General features: G+C 45.5%; 1 protein-coding gene across 1 annotated transcript in view; it reads right to left on the bottom strand.

Moving 5' to 3' along the window:
* Positions 1–22145, bottom strand: part of TFCP2L1 (transcription factor CP2 like 1) — a 153548-nt gene that overhangs the window by 21459 nt on the left and 109944 nt on the right. The window contains exons 9-13 of the mRNA XM_030209603.1: positions 15607–15655; positions 15414–15507; positions 10411–10501; positions 8435–8535; positions 1356–1498 (exon numbers count right to left, since the gene is read on the bottom strand). Of these exons, the coding sequence (XP_030065463.1) occupies positions 1356–1498; positions 8435–8535; positions 10411–10501; positions 15414–15507; positions 15607–15655 (478 nt within the window). The remainder of the gene's footprint in view (positions 1–1355; positions 1499–8434; positions 8536–10410; positions 10502–15413; positions 15508–15606; positions 15656–22145) is intronic.

Genomic DNA, 22145 nt, shown 5'->3' with positions numbered 1-22145 from the left:
AGTACACAGAAGTGTATGCAAAGTGAGGGTGCTAGGGGAGCAGAAAGCGGACTTCTGATGGCACCGGGGCATATTTTAAAATAGGCATCGGCAGAAGTCCATTTGGGGGTGCATTTCCACCTAGCTATGCTTCTGCCAGTATGGCTATTCTTGTGTTCTTAAACTCTATGGTAGGCCCTAGGCAAACAAGTATGTTGTGCTTCCCCCCTCCCCCATTGTAATACAAAATGTATTTTAAAACTTCCACAAATAGAGCTCTGTATGGTTCTAAGCCCAGAAGAAAACCAGCCAAGGAGGACACAGCAGGTAAGAAGCTACTGGCTCCTTCTGTCATCTTGAGGACAATGCACAGGGGGGTGGCAAGAATAGACAGGTCTCCATGAGCAGCGGTGGCTTGCTTACACTCCAACCCCCCCCCCCCTCCCACATGCATTCTGATTTCTGTCAGCAGCTGAGTTACCAGAGCAAAAACCTGCCTTGAGAGTCACTGAATTTACAGGCCCTCTTTCAAATATTTGGGCCTTGGTTTAAAGCATAGGCGAACTAGGCCTGTGCTTTAATCCTAACCTGATTATATAGGCCGAGCTACAGTTTAGAAGAGTCTTGCGGCTGGCTGAGGCAGGGGCATAGCCAGACTTCGGCAGGAGGGGGGTCCAGAGCCTGAGGTGAGGAGGCACATTTTAGCCCCCCTCCCCGGCACCGCGAATTCCCCCCCTGCACCCCCATTGCCGCCGACACCGCCTGCCCACCATTGTTGACCCCCCCCTCCCCGACGACCTGCTCGACCCCCCTCCTGCCACCAACCCGCCTACCTTTGCTGGTGGGGGACCCCAACCCCCCACCAGCTGAGGTCCTCCTCACAAAAGGCTTCCTATTCCTTCTGTTTCTGACGTCCTGCACATTGTACGTGCAGGACGTCAGACTCACAGAACGAAGCCTTGCAGATCAGCTTTGTTCTGTGAGTCTGACGTCCTGCACGTACAAAGTACAACATGCAGGACGTCAGAAACAGAAGGAATAGGAACCCTTTTGCGAGGAGGACCTCGGCTGGCGGGGGGTTAGGGTCCCCCACCAGCAAAGGTAGGCGGGTTGGCGGCGGCAGGGGGTTCAGGGCCCAAATCTACGGGGGCCCAGGCCCCCCAGGCCCCACGTAGCTACGCCACTGGGCCAAGGACACTTGCAGTTTCATGATCACGAGCTCCTAAGGAAGTTAGTTTAAATAGCCTGGCAAATGTTTCCGCTGCAAAGGGCTAGGGAAGCAGAACACAAACCTGAAATGCCCTCAAAGAGCTCTGGAAAGGGAAGGCCTATGTCTGCAAAACATACCTACAACCGTTCATTTGAACATCTCTTACCTCTGTGCTCACCACTACGTGGATCCCTGTTGGTCCTTGCCTGTAGATCTGATTTATTTGCTGTGGTGAAATTGTGTACAAGTTTGCTATCTTCTCTATTAGCTCCAGACTGGTCAGCTCCTCTAAGAAAATCGCATGGTATACTGCAATAAATGTTAAATATAATACTTTATATATATTTCAACATTTTTATTGATGAAACAAAATAACTACATCCAATATCTGGCATAAACATAATTGCCACCGTCAAACTTTCAAAATAGAAATACAATGATAAAATCCATCATCAAAACTTTTTAACAATTTCTCCCATCCCCTCCTAACCCTCCCTCCTTCCCCTCTGCTTTTATGTTGAAACAGTTTTTATTGAAATTACAGTAACATAAACGTTGACTTACAAGGCTCTGCTGATAACAGTCATCAAACCTCAATCTAATTATTCAACCATTGATCAATGAACATGTATCATTTTAGAGTTTTTCTTCCCCCTTTCTCCCCCCCCCCTCCCTTAAATACAACATTCTTTTTTTATTTATTTACTCCCGTCAGGGTGTACTTATCCTACCCCCACCCTCCCCCAACCCCCTCCTCTACCCCCCTCCCTCCCCCCTCCCCAGACCTGGAGAGCTATTCAGTATTAATCCATGGATTCACCCTGCATTTAAGAGTAAACTTCGACCTCTATGGCTTAGACTTCTCAGATAAGGACCCCAGACAGCCAAAAACGTGACTCTCTTGTTCTTTGAGAGCTGGGATTCTCCGGCCTCCCAAGATGCCAACTGGTGCAATTGATTTCTCCAGTGCCAATATGCTGGAGGATCTTTAATTGTCCAGTACTGTAAAATGCATTTCCTGGCCAGTAAGCTCATCTTTCAGAGCAATATTGTTTCAAATCTATTCTGCCCTCTGAAAGACCCCGGGATATCTAAAAGCAATTGTTCAGCTGACCCTAAGATCCGAAGCCCCAACCGCTCCTTCCAAAAGCCTCGAACTTGTGTCCAAAACCTTTTCAAGGTGGGGCAACTCCAAAACATATGTAGCATTGTACCAGGGTCCTTCCCACATTTGAGACACTCTGGGCTCCGATTCCCTCCCATATGGGTTAGTTGAGCTGTAGTTACATATCCCCTGTGAATACAACGATAGGCACATTCTCTTAAGCGAGCATCCGATACTAATAAGGGTATTCTTGCTATCGATTTAGTGATATCCCATGATACTACTCCAACCCCCAATTCCTTAAATATAATACTTTAATGTTTACAACCAAAAATAATCTGTAACAGTTTCAGATGTGGGAGGCTGAAAGGCCCTCGGTTCCAACATTAACAACTCAAGAGTCCAGTGGCGTAGAAGGGAGGGGGGCGGTGGGGCGGTCCGCCCCGGGTGCACGCCGCTGGGGGGTGTCAGCTCCGCTGGTTCCCTGCTTCCTCTGCCCCAGAACAGGTTACTTCCTGTTCCGGGGCAGAGAGAGCAGGGAACCAGCGGAGCCGACGCAGCTCCCAGCAATGTGCACTCGGGGGGCCGATCGGCCCACCTGCCCGTCCCGCGCTTCTCAATGTAAGTAAAAGTGCGCTCCGGTGGGGGTGGGGGGTGCGCAGCGGCGACCCACCCCAGGTGTCAGCCGCCCTCGCTACGGCACTGCAAGAGTCAGTATCTAGTAGGAATTTTGTCAGCCCCATTTTTATTCAGATCAGTAACCAACATATTAAACCATGTTTGACGAAAATCTACACTGGTTACCTGTCCAATTTTGCACAAAATTTAAAATGTTACAAGGCTTAGCAAATAATGCACCATTTTATCTGCCAGATGTGCAGACCTAACAGGGCCCTGAGATCAGAAGGAACTTTTATGTTTAACTATCCCAGCATTGTTGAAAGTTCTTTTGGCCGAGATCAGACTTGGGAGACTTTTCATTTGCAGGTCCACAAGAATGGAACAAGTTGTAAACTGATGTCAGATTATTAACAGATACTGAATTTTGCTTTACCATGATGTGAGGCTAAATTGCTAGTTTGATAGTTTATTTAAAATTTTATGATAAGTACATAAGTAATGCCACACTGGGAAAAGACCAAGGGTCCATCGAGCCCAGCGTCCTGTCCACAACAGCGGCCAATCCAGGCCAAGGGCACCTGGCGAGCTTCCCAAACGTACAAACATTCTATACATGTTATTCCCGGAATTGTGGATTTTTCCCAAGTCCATTTAGTAGTGGTTTATGGACTTGTCCTTTAGGAAACCGTCTAACCCCTTTTTAAACTCTGCTAAGCTAACCGCCTTCACCACGTTCTCTGGCAACAAATTCCAGAGTTTAATTACGCATTGGGTGAAGAAAAATATTCTCTGATTTGTTTTAAATTTACTACACTGTAGTTTCATCGCATGCCCCCTAGTCCTAGTATTTTTGGAAAACGTGAACAGACGCTTCACATCCACCTGTTCCACTCCACTCATTATTTTATATACTTCTATCATGTCTCCCCTCAGCCGTCTCTTTTTTTATATGTGTATGTGAGGTTGAACCCCCGCTTAGATTTTCTTGATAATGCAGGATATGGAATGGAGTTCTTTTCTACTAAATTGTTTATTTTTAATGTAAACTGCTGAGTTCTGTCAAAAGTTAAAAGCGGTATATCAATATGTACAGTGGGGGAAATAAGTATTTGATCCCTTGCTGATTTTGTAAGTTTGCCCACTGACAAAGACATGAGCAGCCCATAATTGAAGGGTAGGTTATTGGTAACAGTGAGAGATAGCACATCACAAATTAAATCCGGAAAATCACATTGTGGAAAGTATATGAATTTATTTGCATTCTGCAGAGGGAAATAAGTATTTGATCCCCCACCAACCAGTAAGAGATCTGGCCCCTACAGACCAGGTAGATGCTCCAAATCAACTCGTTACCTGCATGACAGACAGCTGTCGGCAATGGTCACCTGTATGAAAGACACCTGTCCACAGACTCAGTGAATCAGTCAGACTCTAACCTCTACAAAATGGCCAAGAGCAAGGAGCTGTCTAAGGATGTCAGGGACAAGATCATACACCTGCACAAGGCTGGAATGGGCTACAAAACCATCAGTAAGACGCTGGGCGAGAAGGAGACAACTGTTGGTGCCATAGTAAGAAAATGGAACAAGTACAAAATGACTGTCAATCGACAAAGATCTGGGGCTCCACGCAAAATCTCACCTCGTGGGGTATCCTTGATCATGAGGAAGGTTAGAAATCAGCCTACAACTACAAGGGGGGAACTTGTCAATGATCTCAAGGCAGCTGGGACCACTGTCACCACGAAAACCATTGGTAACACATTACGACATAACGGATTGCAATCCTGCAGTGCCCGCAAGGTCCCCCTGCTCCGGAAGGCACATGTGACGGCCCGTCTGAAGTTTGCCAGTGAACACCTGGATGATGCCGAGAGTGATTGGGAGAAGGTGCTGTGGTCAGATGAGACAAAAATTGAGCTCTTTGGCATGAACTCAACTCGCCGTGTTTGGAGGAAGAGAAATGCTGCCTATGACCCAAAGAACACCGTCCCCACTGTCAAGCATGGAGGTGGAAATGTTATGTTTTGGGGGTGTTTCTCTGCTAAGGGCACAGGACTACTTCACCGCATCAATGGGAGAATGGATGGGGCCATGTACCGTACAATTCTGAGTGACAACCTCCTTCCCTCCGCCAGGGCCTTAAAAATGGGTCGTGGCTGGGTCTTCCAGCACGACAATGACCCAAAACATACAGCCAAGGCAACAAAGGAGTGGCTCAGGAAGAAGCACATTAGGGTCATGGAGTGGCCTAGCCAGTCACCAGACCTTAATCCCATTGAAAACTTATGGAGGGAGCTGAAGATGCGAGTTGCCAAGCGACAGCCCAGAACTCTTAATGATTTAGAGATGATCTGCAAAGAGGAGTGGACCAAAATTCCTCCTGACATGTGTGCAAACCTCATCATCAACTACAGAAGACGTCTGACCGCTGTGCTTGCCAAGAAGGGTTTTGCCACCAAGTATTAGGTCTTGTTTGCCAGAGGGATTAAATACTTATTTCCCTCTGCAGAATGCAAATAAATTCATATACTTTCCACAATGTGATTTTCCGGATTTAATTTGTGATGTGCTATCTCTCACTGTTACCAATAACCTACCCTTCAATTATGGGCTGCTCATGTCTTTGTCAGTGGGCAAACTTACAAAATCAGCAAGGGATCAAATACTTATTTCCCCCACTGTATATTAATAAAACATACCTAGAAACATAATTGTAGAGAGCATGTGAGCCAATATGCTTCCCATAAGCGAGTTGTAGTGTGCACACATGTTGGGTCCTTTCATGCATGGGAAGTAATAAAAATGTACCCTTGGAGCATTAGGTCCTGTCTTTACACTTCCCAGGAACGAAGAATATGGAACAATATGGAGTCAAAGCATGAAGGAACAAGTTTGGAGTAAGGATTAGTTTGCCGTTGCCCCTGATTGGTGAAGTACTGAAGCTTGCAGCTGACTTGGGGACAGGGAGAGGAGGGAAAAGGGAAGAGAAGAGGGGAAAATGATTTGAGGAGGGGGAGAAGGAAAAAAAACATGGCTATAAAGACAAGTGAAGGGAGCAAGGGGAATTGAGAAGATGAGAGAAGAATAAAAGGCGGAAGCGACAGCGATTTCCATTGGCTGCCCTGCCGCCAGCACCGGCCTCTTCTCTCTACTGCGGCCCACCTGTGACATAACTTCCTGTTTCCTCAGAGGTGGGCCGCAATAGACAGAAGAGGCCAAAATGGCGCGGATTCTATTAACACTGCACGTAACTTAATTGGCTTAACAAGCTAATGAGCGCTGATAACAGCACTTAACAAGCAATAATGAGTACTAATTGGCACTGATTAGAATTTAGGTGCACAACTCACTAAATGTATTCTGTAACGATGTGTGCCAAACTTCTAATGTGTGGAGGCAAAGAGGGCGTGGTTATGGGCAGGGAAATGGGCGTTTCATGGGCCTTCCCAAATTTAGGCACCTTGGTTATAGAACATAACATAGTAACATACATAGTAACATAGTAACATAGTAGATGACGGCAGAAAAAGACCTGCATGGTCCATCTAGTCTGCCCAAGACAAACTCATATGTGTATACCTTACCTTGAATTTGTACCTGTCCTTTTCAGGGCACAGACCATATAAGTCTGCCCAGCAGTATTTCCCGCCTCCCAACCACCAGTCCCGCCTCCCATCATCGGCTCTGGTACAGACCGTATAAGTCTGCCCTCCCCTATCCTAGCCTCCCAACCACCAACCCCTCTTCCCCCCACCTGCTCCGCCACCCAATTTCAGCTAAGCTTCTGAGGATTCATTCCTTCTGCACAGGATTCCTCTATGCATATCCCACGCATGTTTGAACTCCGTTACCATTTTCATCTCCACCACCTCCCGCGGGAGGGCATTCCAAGCGTCCACCACCCTCTCCGTGAAAAAATACTTCCTGACATCTTTCCTGAGTCTGCCCCCCTTCAATCTCATTTCATGTCCTCTCGTTCTACCGCCTTCCCATCTCCGGAAAAGATTCGTTTGCCCAGTGCACTTAAATCTACGCGCGGAGATCTACACCAGGTTTTCGTTGGTGTAAATGGATGCGTGCAGATATCGGCGCTGAAGTATCAACTAAGCATATTCTATAATGGGCGCCATCTATAGACTCTCCTCCAGAACAGGTGTATTCTATAACAACGCGCATAGATTTTATAAATGCCCATGACCCACCCATTCCACACCCACTTTTCAACTATGCGACTCAGAATTTATGTGCACCATGTTACAGAATACGCTTAAGACAGTAGCGCGCGTAAATTCTAATTAATGCCAATTATTGCTGATAATTCCTTAACATCCGATTATCAGCGCTGATTAGCTCATTAACTAATTAAGTTATGCACATTGTTATGGAATACGCTTTAATTTCCATGTGGAAATCTCGGCGCGATATATAGAATCCAGCAGGAACTGTGCATCATCTCACTGGCTAAATTTCAGCTCCATTCCTTTGACTTTACCCCTTAGTTCAACCACACACTCTCCGTTTTCCTGCCAAGACAGCCTTCACTAGATCCCTCCACATTTAATCCCACACAGAGAGATCTGGGTCTGCCAGTGCTGGTGATCATAATGGAACTAAATTCCGGTTTCTTATTAGCACATGCTTAAAGTATGCACAGATCGGCAAGCATAATGTTATTGCTGGTTTGTGCCGAGCCTGACAGACTGTAACTTCTCAATTGTCACACCAGTTTGGATCTGACAATACAGATAAATAAAAAAGGAACTGTTTGCAGATACGAGACAACTTTTGACAGCTACTTAACGAGTTGTACAGCAGTTCTGCATTTGCCAGTGATTTGGAGTATAGGAAGTTATATTTGCAGATACACAAAAAAAAAAAAAAAAAAAAAAAAAAAAGAGGTGTTATAATACTCTAGAAATGCATTTCCACCTCCTCACCGCTGTTAACAAGGGCGCCAAGAGACTAGGCCGGGCCCGGGGCAAGGTCGCCCGACCTCTGCCCCCCCCCCCCCCCCCCGCAGTCCGTGGTCTCACCTGCCTGCCTCCACGGCTCCGGGCCCCCTTCATTCAAAGCGGCAGTCGCAGATCGAGTCTCTTCTGGCCTTCCCTCCGTGTCCCGCCCTCGTCTGATGTAACTTCCGGTTTCCGCGAGGGCGGGACACAGGGCGGGAAGGCCAGAAGAGAGGCAATCTGTGACTGCCACTTTGAATGAAGGGGGCCCGGAGCCATGGAGGCAGGCAGGTGAGACCGCGGACTGCAACGCCGGCGGCCTGACCCCGGCGTCGGGCCCCCCTTGGAGGCAAAGGGAATTTTACCCCCCCCCCCCCCCCTCTCTCGGCAGCCCTGGCTGTTAATCATCATGCAACCCTTGTGTGGGTTTCTGCTCCAGGCAATGCATGATCAATACACTGTTGGCTGAAGTTTAGTGAATTTTACATCCATATCATACGACGTGCCTGTAAGCACTTGTCATGATATCTGCACATGACAACTTCTTATTGTACCATGAGAAACTTACCACACATATTGCCATCTGCACTTTCCCTCTTCTGCAACTGATGAGTCCTGCTCTGCTCTGACTCTTGACAGACATAGATTATCAGCCTGGGACGCACATGCCTGCAGATCAATTAAACAATAATCCTGTTTTTATCCCTTGATTTAAGTACATGGAAGAACTATGTACCAGTGAAACCCATCAGCCTCTTTTCACATCTTCCACAGGTAAAAGCATAACAGCTTTCATTGCAGCTAAGGTAGAATATGTTAAATTGGAGACCAATTTTGCAGGACTGCACACACCACTGCTGAATGCATACAGTCCCTTGCTTCCAGCCCACGTAAAGTTCCAGAAGAGATGGCTACCAGCCAGGGGCGGGAGGGGGGGTCCAGAGCCCAAGGTGAGGGGGCAAAATTTAGCCCCCCCCCCAGCGCCGCCAACCCCCCCGCCATTGCTGAACCCCCATATCACCAAATTTGACCCCCCCCCCGCCTGCCACTGCCGAACCCCCCCGCCACCAACTTTGACCCCCCCCCCGACGATGACCCAACGACCCCCCTCCTGCCGCCAACCCACCGTCACCTACCTTTGCTGGCGGGGGATCCCAACCCCCGCCAGCCGAGCAGAGGTCCTCTTCCTAATCCCGCGCAAGGCTTCGCTCTAGTCTGAAGTCCAGCTTTGCGTGGGATTGGGAAGAAGAGGACCTCGGCTCGGCTGGCGGGGGTTGGGGTCCCCCGCCAGCAAAGGTTGGCGACAGCGGGAGGGGGGGGGTCCAGGGGCAAATCTATGGGGGCCCAGGCCCCCGTGGCACCATACTGGCTATGCCCCTGCTACCAGCAAGCACAGCATAAATTGCATGTACCACAAAGATGACAAAAGCTACTGTGCACCAGTAGCCAAATTCTACAAGAGTGAAAATACAAGGTGTCTGCAAAAAAAAAATGGGACCCCAACATTTTTCTAAAATAACCCAAAAATGTCCTACTGCTGCAGAAAATTCTGCCTGAAAATTTGACACATTTCCAAGTACTTTATTTTGGAGCTCCAGTGCATCGAGCTTGAAAATAGCTCAGCTCTTAATTAATGAAATCCCAGAATTCACTGAGCCAACAGCTCAGTGGTGTCAAAGACCTCGTGAATGTATTAAAGTTGAAGGGGAACACAATCACAAACTATGAATTAACGAAGAAAAAAAAATACTAATGTATTTTCGAAGGTCACACTAACCCCCGGACACCATGAAATTCCTTCTCAATGGTCATCAGCTCCGAATTTTCGGGTTAGGACTTTTCCTTAGAAAATAACTATCATACCAAGGACAGATCCAGTGGTGTACCTAGGGCAGAGCGGTGGGTGCGGTCCGCCCCGGGTGCACGCGGCAGGAGGGGTGCAGAGAACAGCCGCGCGGCTGTTGGCTCTGCTGGTTCCCTGCTCCCTCTGTTAGGGGCAGGGGGAGCAGGGAATCAGCGGAGCTGACAGCCGCGCGGCTGCTCCCTGCAGGTAGGAAAAATGCACCGGGGGGGGGGGGGGGGAGGATGGACAACGCTGCACCTGGGGGGGGTGCAGAAGCAATCCGCCCCAGGTGGCAGCCGACCAAGGAATGCCACTGGATAGTTCTTTTGCTTCTCAAAGCTTTTCTAATTACATTTGAACATAAAATTAGTGCCGGAACCGTTACATTTTCCATGTATTTTACTGCTACAGGGAGCAAAATCTACCTCCTTTTCAAGGTGGTGAAACTTGATACCCCTTAATTTCACAGGCTGTACTTTCCCCCCCCCCCCCCCCCCCCAGCCATTTTGGTTGTAGTTGATTTGGGGTTCAGGTGCTTGGAGTTTAACTCGGACATTCCAGAACAGTTCCATAAAAAAAAAAAAAAAATTACAGGAGAGTTTAGGGATTAATAGCAAGGAATTTTGGAACTGTACCACTCAGCTCACGTGTACTTTTCATGCAACCAATACTACAAGATAAAAGACTGTAATCTTACTAACCTGCCCTTTATGGCATTAAAGAGGCGGATTCCATCAGCAGGGCCGCAGACCTGGACAAAATCTTCTTTAGACATTTTCAGTAAGTCAGCACCTATGACAATCAAGGTATTTAAAGAAATCTACAAATAGAGCAATAGATAATTTCAGGTTTCCTAGGGGCAAGACTTCATGAACATAAGAGTAGCTATACTGGGTCAGACCTATGGTCCATCTAGCCCAGTATCCTGTTTCCAACAGTGGCTAAGTCAGGTCACAAGTACCTGACAGAAACCCAAATCGTGGCAACATTCCATGCTACAAATCCCCCCTGTCAGTCTCAATAGCAGACTATTCCAGAGTTTAACTATTCACTGAGTGAAAAAATATTTCCTCCTGTTTTAAAAGTATTTCCATGTCACTTCCTTGAGTGTCCCCTGTCTTTGTAATTTTATTTACTTCTACTCGTTCTACACCACTCAGGATTTCGTGCAACTCAATTATATCTCCCCTCATCCGTCTTTTCCAAGCTGAAGAGCCCTAACCTCTTTAGCCTTTCCTCATACGAGAGGAGTTCCATCCCCTTTATCAATTTGGTCGCTCTTCTTTGAACTTTTTCTAATTCCGCTATTGTGAGATACAGCGACCAGAACTGAACGTAATACTCAATGTGTGGTCGCGCTATGGAGCGATACAAAGGCATCCCTTTCCTAATAATTCCTAGCATCCTGTTTGCTTTTTTGGCCACTGCCGCACACTAAGCAGAAGATTTCAGCGTAATTATCTATGACACTTAGATCTTTTTCTTGAATGCTGACCCCCAAGGTGGAACCTAGCATGAGTAACTATGATTCGGATTATTCCTTCCAATGTGCATCACCTTGCATGAAGGCGGTTAAGAAAGGTGTGTTTCTTACAGAAGTTGTCCCATATTAACTAGAAACGTAGCAAAAGTCAACAAGTTGAATGTTCTAATGCATGATTATTACGTGTATCATTAGTATTATGCTAACGTTATATTATATCTCTCGTATTTGAATTCCAGTGTGGTTAAATGCATATATTTTTTATTCTGTTTCACGGTAGTTCTATTATTAGGTTTCAATTTAACGTCATTTATTGTATTTATATTTATTCTTGGTTATTTTAGTATTGCTATGCTGTTAACAAACTTGTAAGTTTTATGCTGAACTGTACCTGCTGAACACCGCCTTGGGTGAATCTCTTCATAAAGGTGGTTAATAAATCCCAATAAATAAATAAATTAGGACCAGACAAACACAGGGTTTTCCCTATGTAAACACAGTCTCAGGAAAAACTTTAATACATTCAGCCTTTCATGGGTAATTTTAAAAGGAAGTTTGTCCATAACGAGAAATGGCTTTTTTTGTAACTGCTCAGATATAGATAAGTAAAAATTATGCACAAATGAAGGCCCATTTTAGATAGGTCATTGAGATGGGAATTAAAACATCTAGGTCAGGGTAGGGTTACCATATGTCTGGATTTACCCGGACATGTCTGGACAAACGGGCAGATTGCTAGCCTCCCCTCCCCTTACCTTACTACTGCCCTGGTGGTCTAGTGACCTCTTCCAGCTTCGGGGCAGGAAAGAGCCCCCTCTTTCCTGCCCGGAGCACTGCCCTGCATGCACCCTTCCTGTTGCTGATCTTGGCGCTGATTCAAAATGGCCGCCGAGAGTTGACGTGACCTCGCGAGACTTCATCTCTCGGCGGCCATTTTGAATCGGCGCAGAGATCAACAACAGGAAGGGTGCATGCAGGGCAGCGCTCCGGGCAGGAAAGAGGGGGGCTCTTTCCTGCCCCAAAGGGGTCACTAGACCACCAGGGCAGTAGTAAGGTAAGGGGAGGGGGGTGACGGGGTGTGTGACAGGGGGCAGGGCATGTGTCCTCCCTTTTGGGGGGACAAAATATGGTAACCCTAGGTCAGGGTATACTCAATTCTCCCTGTATTTTAGAAAAGGCTCACCAAACGCTGAGCCTTTGGTAAATTACAGAGAAAAGTGACTCAAGTATTTGCTGGCACATCCAGCAGGAGCAGTGATTTTACAGTGCTGCATAAAGGAAAGCAAAAGTGACTCAGTCTCACCAATCTGGGCTGCTGCTGCCAAGAACACTGGAAATTACTGCTACAGTAATACAGAGAGTGGGTCACAAATCAAGCCCATTATCGCTCAAAGGAGCTGTGGGGTAAAACATCTACTAACAATCTCCCTCCCCCTATCCCTCCTTGGCACGAATTTCGCTCTCCAACCCACTCTGAGCTCCTAGTGGAGGTTTCACTGGTGGCTGGTGTGGCGGAAGTAGAGGATGCCCCCAAATCATTTTTTTTTCAGTTTCAGCCAAAACTAAAGCTGTGAACCAATTTCGCCACTCAGTTTTGGCTGAAAGAGTAACAGAAGCCTGCCCATCTCGAATCAGCACTGCTTTTCCCCTCCCCCCTCCAAATAGGAATACCTCCCCTCCCAGGTCCCTCCACCAAACCAAAAGCAGCCCCCTTCCACCGCCCATAGGACCCTTTCTCCCTCAGCGGTTCCCAAACTGTGTGCTGCGGCACCCTGGTGCACCGCAGCAAAACAGAAGGTGGCAAAACAACAACAACAAAAAAAGCAAGCACAGGAGTGCAGCAGCCTTCAAAGCACGTGCTGTCAGTTCTGCCCCCGGAACTGGAAGCTGACATCAGCGGGGGCAGAGGACCTGCAGAGCCGACAGCACATGCCTGAAGGCTGCTGCAGCCATGAGCTTGCTTGCTTTTTTTTTTGTCGCAGCCACTGAGAACACAGAGCAGATGGCCTTCAGGACTCACTTTTGCTGCCACGGAGATTGGATGAAAACAGAAGATGGGATGAAGTCAAAAAGTTGAAGCCAATAGGTCAGTCTCTGTTTCCCCTTCCCATTTAAAACAAAGCAAGCAAACCCATGAGCTGCAACATCCACATCTTTCTTTATTGTTGGTAGCATTTTTGATTTAATCTCACTTATATTTTCAGACATGCTGGCTTGTGCAGCATACGGATGTACACAGAGGAAGTATAATAACTTTTCATAAGCAGAGTAGTAATTTGTTATAAATCGTAATCAGTGTGTCATTTGGAGGGGCTGGTTATAGGGATACCCCTATTATGGTCTGTTATATTTGTGCAGAGAAAAAAATAGAGACCTGTGTGGCCGGGGTTGGGATGGAGGCCTCTGTGGACGTGGGGGGATGGGGGGCAAAACAATTGCTCAGATACAAAGGGTGCCTTGAACCGAAAACATTTGGGAACCACTGGCCTACCTTACAAGCTTTGGTGATCCAGCAAGTGCAGTTGGAACAGGAGCAATCCTCACTCACTCCTGCCTCTCCCGGCTCCCTTGTCAAAATGGCTGCCACAACTGCTGTCAGAAGTCACAGAAGCCATTTTGAGACTGGAGTTGGCATGCATAGGCAATTGCTCCTACCCATTACTTCTGGTGGGGGTCTCGCGAGACTGTCGCTTGAGATCATGGCAGCCATTCTGATAAAGGAGCCAGCAGGGACAGGATAGAGTGAGAATCGCTCTTACTCCAACTGCACCACCAATGCTTGTAAATGTCATGTCCCCTACCTCAACGCAAGCGGCGTCCTCGGGCTGCGCAGGGTTCCATTGACATGCACAGTTGACTGGCACTGCCCTGAGCCATGTGTGTGTAGTTCTTCTCTGGCTGCAGGCTCCTTGATTGCTTTGCTTCCATGCACCTGGCTCTGCTCTCTCTCTGCCTGGCTTCCAGGCTCCTTGATTGCTTTGCTTCCACCCACCTGGGTCTGCTCTTCCTCTGCCTGGCTTCCCTTACTTCTCTCCTATTGGTCTTCTGGTTCCTCCTTCCACTGCTCTTGATCTATGACTGTGCTCCTTCTCCCTGCTGGTCCCTGCTGATGTCAGATGCCGGCACTTTATCAGCTGAGCTCTTCCTGGACTCCATGCTTCAGCTTCTACTTTGGTAGGTGTTACTTGCTCAGTAGTTTGCTTCTTCTCTACTTTATCCCTTGTTGCTGACTTTGCCTGTACCTGGATTACTCTCGACCGGCTGCCTACCTATTGACTTTACCTGTGCCTGGATTACTCTCTTGCCTGCTGCCTGCCTATTGACTTTACCTGTGCCTGAAGTACTCTTGCCTGCTGCCTGCCTGCCTACTGACTTTGCCTGTACCTGGATTACTCTCGACCTGCTGCCTACCTATTTACTTTACCTGTGCCTGGATTACTCTCTTGCCTGCTGCCTGCCTACTGACTTTGCCTGCGTTTCTGTGCGTGCGTCTGAGGACGTCAGACGCACACACAGAAACAGATTCAAACTTGATCAGATCATTTGGCAACGCCACGTGGCTGAGAAGAGGACTTTGGCTGGCAGGGGTTGGGGCCCCCCGCCAGCAAAGGTACGCGGCGGGAGAGGGTTGGCGGCGGGAAGGGGGGGGGGGGTCGAGAGGGTTGCGGCAGCGGGGGTGAAAGTTGGCAGCACCAGGGAGGGCTAAAATGTGCCCCCTCACCTCGGGCTCTGGACCCCCCTCCCGTCAAAGTCTGGCTACGCCACTGGTCTTTAGTAAAACAGTGTTTATTGAAAATGAAAGCGACTTAACACAACATTGTGTTTCGGCCAGAAGGCCTGCATCAGGAGTCTAAAAAAATAAATTAAATCTCATATAACTTTTAAACACACAGGAGGTAAAAATAATAAATGTACAAAGTGTATAAAAAATTAATGAAAACCATAAATAATGCCATGTAATACAGTGTAAAGGAACGAGTAATAACCCATTAAAAAAGCATTTTGAAACACAAGTATGCAAAATATGTAGTACAATAATGTTCATTTAAATGTAATGCATGCTATTGTGATAATATAAAAAAAGTATAGACTATAGTGAACATTAGAATTTAACCAGAGATGTAAAACCATGTTTCCATGTCACCGGAAACTCATAGTTCTCATGACCAGAGGTACTGCCAGGAAGGTGAAGACATGGCCAAAGAGAACCTCTCAACTTACCGGAGAAATTTGAAAAGAGTCGGCAGAACTGAGAAAATCTGTTACGCTGGAGCCACTGCTGGACATCCTGAATGGAGGCAGAAGGTAGGAGGTGCTACATTGCAAAAAGAATAAGAGGTCTTGAAATGAATTTGTTCACCAGTCTCCTAAAAAAACAAAAGCACCAAGTTAACATGATCTCCCAAATACTTACATCGCCGCTTGGAGGTGGTGGGTCCACTTGGTGTGTCGGAGAACAGTTTCTAAAAATCATATAAAGTTGGGAAAGAAAAAGTTATATTAAGATCAGCAATTGTTTTCCTCTGATGCAAAATGTACAATTTTTTTTTTTAAAGTTGCTTCTTTTTTCCTGCCAAGTCAATGACGTGATCGAGATCTTAGATCACTCTGCGTTCAATTGCTATTTTCAGCTAAGAAAAAAGTGGTGCAATTGTATTTCAAGGGTTCTGACCCCAGTTCTCAGGGCTCACTCAGCCAGCCAGGTTTTCAGGATACTCACAATGAATATGCAGTTTGTCCACTGTTAGATTACTGTAACGGTTTGTTAATGGGAATTACATGTAATATGTTGAAGGCCTTGCAATTTGTTCAAAATTCCATAGCTAGAGTGATTAAAGGGGGATCACACCAATGATCACGTAACTTCAATTTTGAAATCACTGCATTGGCCCCCTATAAATTCCGTATTGAGTTTAAAATTTTATTGTTAGTTTTTTAAATATTGAATGGTAATATCTTCCCAACACTCAGGGCCACTCTAAGGTGTTAGCAACCTGCTCGCTCTCCAAGATCATCTCAGAAACAGCTACTCGAAGTGCCTTCATTTCATCAAGTTTATTTTATCAGTAGAAATCAAACAAAATAAAACATGGAGAAGAAAATAAGATGATACCTTTTTTATTGGACATAACTTAATACATTTCTTGATTAGCTTTCGAAGGTTGCCCTTCTTCCTCAGATCGGAAATAAGCAAATGTGCTAGCTGACAGTGTATATAAGTGAAAACATTCAAGCATTACTATGACAGTAAAATAGATACTATTGGAGATTCTACATGGAATGTTGCTACTATTGGAGATTCTACATGGAATGTTGCTATTCCACTAGCAACATTCCATGTAGAAGGCTGCGCAGGCTTCTGTTTCTGTGAGTCTGACGTCCTGCACGTACGTGCAGGACGTTAGACTCACAGAAGCAGAAGCCTGCGTGGCCACATTGGTGATCTGCAAGGGCCGACTTCTACATGGAATGTTGCTAGTGGAATAGCAACATTCCATGTAGAATCTATAGAAATCAAACAAAATAAAACATGGAAAAGAAAATAAGATGATACCTTTTTTGGACATAACTTAATACATTTCTTGATTAGCTTTCGAAGGTTGCCCTTCTTCCTCAGATCAGAAATAAGCAAATGTGCTGACAGTGTATATAAGTGAAAACATTCAAGCATTACTATGACAGTCTGACAGGGTGGGAGGATGGGGTGGGTAGGAGGTATGTATGGGGACATCAAAGCATATCATTGATATTCTAACAGGATGGGTGTGGATAGGTGAGGGGAGGGTGATCAACAGAGACATACAGCTTTATGGTTTATAATGGGCTAGGAACCCCAGGTCCTTGTTAAGTCCTTTCTGTTGGGTGTTAAAATATTCAATCATTCTGACTTCAAAGGTCTTACGTTCTTGTATGGTTTTAAAGTTACCTTTCAGTATTCTTACTGTGAAATCACTGGTACAGTGTCCTGGTTCTGTGAAGTGCTGTCCCACCGGGGTGGGGGCCCTGCTGGCTGTATTGTTCATGTGATGTCTAGGTAAATTGAATCTTGTCTTAAGCATCTGGCCTGTTTCTCCAATATAGCATCCTTCGTTACATTTTTTACACTGAATGATATATACCACATAGGAAGATGAGCAAGTGAAAGATCCCTTTATGTTGAATATCTTTCCTTTGTGGGTAACTGTGGGGTCCTGTGAAATATTTTGGCATAGTTTGCAACTGGATAAATTACAGGGACGTGTGCCCTTCTGTAACTTTAAAACCATACAAGAACGTAAGACCTTTGAAGTCAGAATGATTGAATATTTTAACACCCAACAGAAAGGACTTAACAAGGACCTGGGGTTCCTAGCCCATTATAAACCATAAAGCTGTATGTCTCTGTTGATCACCCCACCCCTCACCTATCCACACCCATCCTGTTAGAATATCAATGATATGCTTTGATGTCCCCATGCATACCTCCTACCCACCCCCATCCTCCCACCCTGTCAGACTGTCATAGTAATGCTTGAATGTTTTCACTTATATACACTGTCAGCTAGCACGTTTGCTTATTTCCGATCTGACGAAGAAGGGCAACCTTCGAAAGCTAATCAAGAAATGTATTAAGTTATGTCCAATAAAAAAGGTATCATCTTATTTTCTTTTCCATGTTTTATTTTGTTTGATTTCTATAGATTCTACATGGAATGTTGCTATTCCACTAGCAACATTCCATGTAGAAGTCGGCCCTTGTAGATCACCAATGTGGCCGCGCAGACTCACAGAAACAGAAGCCTGCGCAGCCTTCTACATGGAATGTTGCTAGTGGAATAGCAACATTCCACGTAGAATCTCCAATGGTATCTATTTTACTGTCATAGTAATGCTTGAATGTTTTCACTTATATACTCTGTCAGCTAGCACATTTGCTTATTTCCGATCTGAGGAAGAAGGGCAACCTTCGAAAGCTAATCAAGAAATGTATTAAGTTATGTCCAATAAAAAAGGTATCATATTTTCTTTTCCATGTTTTATTTTGTTTGATTTCTATTGATAACCTTAAGAGTGGACTAACACGGCTACCACACTCCTCTACTTAAGAGTAATACAGCAAATTACTGTATAGTCTTGAGGAAAGAAACAATTTTTGTTATGTGTTTTATTGATTCTGTATGTGGTTTGTTCCCCACTTAGACTTTTATAGATATAGCGGGTTATAAATAAAGTTTTACTATTATTATTAAGATATTCTTGTAGGCAACACTTTCTTCATGCATATATATTACAGTTAGCCTGAAAATCAAACTGGTGTGTGTGTATTTCTGTCCCATGGACTTGAGGTCATAACCACAGTTTTAGATCCAGGGCTGAGGAAATTACTACAGCTGTTCGCAGCTCACGTTAACATCAGTTTAATGTCAAAGTGAGTCCAGGACTGTACCGAACATTTGTATTTGATTCGAATCGGCCCCAAACAGTTCCCCAAATACATTATTTGTATCCAGCTGAATAGTGATTTAGATCGAATACGAATAATCTGGGGCTCCGTTGTGTTAAATCCTACTGGGAAAAAAAAACCCACTTGCCACCCAATATTTAAATCCATTTAACCAGCCAGGAATGGTTGGTTCTCCCACTGAGTATTGCCAAATTAGCACTTAGGAGTAGATTCTATATACGGCGCCTGGAAATTCTGCGTGGAAAAAATTTCTGCCTAAACGTATTCTATAAAGTACACCTAAACTTTATAGAATAGGCCCACATTTCCGTGTTTACAGAATATGGTTATCGGCCGTCTGTGCGACTATATGTAGTCACGAGCTATTACACCAAGTAAAACTTGGTGTAAATACTGACACCTAAGTTACGTGCGGAGAGGGTGTATTCTATAATCCTGCGTGTAAATTTTGGGAACGCCCATTCTCCCGCCTATGCCACACCCCCTTTTTGACCATGCGCATTAGAATTTAAGCAGACCACGTTGCAGAATACGCTTAGCGAGTTCTGTGCGTAAATTCTAATGCCAGTGAGTGCTGATAATTTCTTGTTAACATCCAATAGCGTTGATTGGCTTGTTAACTAATTAGGTTATATGCATTGTTAGGGGATCCGCTTGGATTTCTGCGTGGAAATCTAGACGCGATATATATAATCTGGGGGTTAGCAGATAACTGATTATCCTGCTTATAATCGAACGAGAAAAACGCCCAAGTTCCGACCTAAATCGGGAGATGGGCGTTTTTCTCACAAAAACAAATAAAGCGGTATAATCGAAAGCCGAACTTTGGACGCTTTCAACTGCACTCCGTCGCGGATGCGGACAAAGTTGACGGGGGCGTGTCGGAGGCGTGGTGAAGGCGGAACTGGGGCGTGGTTATCACCCGAACAGAGATGGGCGCCTTTCGCCGATAATGGATACGTTTGTAGCTAGAATTTAGGGCACTTTTCCTGGACCCTGTTTTTTTCACGAATAAGGCCCCAAAAAGTGCCCTAAATGACCAGATGACCCCCAGAGGGAGTCGGGGATGACCTCCCCTGACTCCCCCAGTGGTCACTAACCCCCTCCCACCACAAAAAAATGATGTTTCACAACTTTTTACTTTCACCCTCAAATGTCATACCCTCCTCCCAAGCAGCAGTATGCAGGTCCCTGGAGCAGTTGTTAGGGGGTGCAGTGGACGTCAGGCAGGTGGACCCAGGCCCATCCCCCCCCTACCTGTTACAATTGTGCTGCTTAATGCTTAGTCGTCCAACCCCCCCAAACTCACTGTACCCACATGTAGGTGCCCTCCTTCACCTCTTAGGGCTATAGTAATGGTGTAGACTTGTGGGCAGTAGGTTTTGAGGGGGATTTGGGGGGCTCAACACCCAAGGGAAGGGTGCTATGCACCTGGGAGCTCTTTTACCTTTTTTTTTGTTTTTGTAAAAGTGCCCCCTAGGGTGCCCGGTTGGTGTCCTGGCATGTGAGGGGGACCAGTGCACTATGAATCCTGGCCCCTCCCACGAACAAATGCCTTGGATTTATTCGTTTTTGAGCTGGGCGATTTCATTTTCCATTATCGCTGAGAAGCAAAAACGCCCAGCTCACACCTTGGCGAATAACACATGGGCGTCTATTTTTTTTAAAAATACGGTTCACTCCGCCCCTTCACGGACCCGTTCTCGGAGATAAACGCCCATGGAGATAGGCGTTTCTGGTCGATTATGCCGCTCTATATCATGCAATATAACTGGCTATCTGCTAATATTCAGCACATTGCTGGCTAAGTTTGGTGGCCAAATTCAGAAGCTGAAATTGCAGGTCTATCTTTGGTCAGTTTCAACTTAACCAGACAGAGCTAAGGAACGCCCAAATCCCGCCCTTAAACACACCCCCTTGAGATTTGGACGCATAGAAAAACATCTGAAAAATAGGTTTTGAAAATACTGATTTGGACGTTTTTGTAAGAAAAACGCCCAAACGCTGCTTTATGCTACTTTTTAGCCGTTTTTCTCTTTTGAAAAAAGTATATACGAGTGTATTAGTATACACTGGCATAAGTGCTCGCACCTAAATGTTATTGCCTATCTGTTCGATATTCAGCACTATTTAACCAGCTAGGAACGGCTCCTGACCGGTTAAAAATAGCACTTAACCGGCTAGCCGTGAATATTCAGCACTTCACTAAGTTAAGCAGCCATGTCAGACCACCTAAATAGCAGGATTATCTTTGGCCACTATAAACTTACTGGCCAGCGCTGAATATTAACTTAGCCGGTTAAATTCATAACGGCCAAAAAAAAACCTAGACATTCAATGCCAGTCTCTGGAAAGGGCCCAGAATTGAATACCCGGGCTCAGAACCCACCACCGGACTTAGCCGGCCTGCCTCCCGCAAGCTGAATATTGGGTCCGATATATCTAGTTACAGTTGTGTTCTATAAAGAAAACTAGGCATCTACTTTCCTTTACAGAATGGGCTCCTACCCGGCACATTCTTGGTGCCTAATTGCAGGCGTTCTATTACAGAAGTGCCCTTCATGTGTCTCTTCACTGGGTTTTCCCCCATGCCAAATTTGGCCTTGCTCCAATAGTCTTCTGCCCCCAGATAGACAGACATTCTCAACCACTTATGCATATTTTCTTTAATCTGTTGGGTTGGCAAGAATAAACATATCTACTCATGACAGTCCTGAACTTATTATCGTATCTTGAACACACACACACAAAAAAAAATTTTTAATGAAATGTGAAGGGCACAGAATATAGAAAGTGGTGGACAAGATAATCAGGGATACAGTGTTAAAAGTGATACACAATATTCACAACAGCTGTAGAGCATCAATAACTTAATAATCCTAGACATGCACCCACAGTCAACCATTAGAACTTGAACAAAAACAGTTCCCAATTTCATCACTCTGTTTTAGCGTTTTCTCTAAGTAGTAGATGAGGTGGGGGGGAGGGGTAACGGCATGGACAGTACACACTCTTAAAATTGCAATCCCCATTGAGTCATCTCTGCTCTGAATTCTAGGATCAGATCCCACAGCATTTCAGGGTGCTCATAACCCTACCTTCGTCTTAGCCAGACTCAAAGTGCTAACGTAGAACAGAAACAGAGAATCTGACACACAGAAAACAAATGCAAGATCCATCCAGTCTGCCTGGATTAGCCTAGGTCTTTGGTTTCTTATCAATCCTCAAATTTATAATCTCCCTAACACTGAAGGATTTTTTCACCCTCTTTTCATCTATGGGAAAAATGCTTTAGTACATCTGGTCCCTCGTTTCTAATAGAAATGCCCTCAGATTCCAAAGAACTACCAGTTATTTCTTCTCTTATTTGACATGGTGTTCAATAATTGGCCATACAAAAGCACAAGGTTAAAAGAATTAAAATAAAAAAAATTTTAAAACACCCATTTTCTAAAAGGTGTTGTCTACTTTCTGCCCACAGTAAAAGAATCCCTTAAGAAATGATCATT

This window comes from Microcaecilia unicolor, chromosome 7 (assembly GCF_901765095.1).
Source record: "Microcaecilia unicolor chromosome 7, aMicUni1.1, whole genome shotgun sequence".
In the NCBI taxonomy this organism is placed as follows: domain Eukaryota; kingdom Metazoa; phylum Chordata; class Amphibia; order Gymnophiona; family Siphonopidae; genus Microcaecilia; species Microcaecilia unicolor.
The sequence above is the reverse complement of the archived record's forward strand: the minus strand, read 5'-3'. Positions and strand labels throughout refer to the sequence as shown.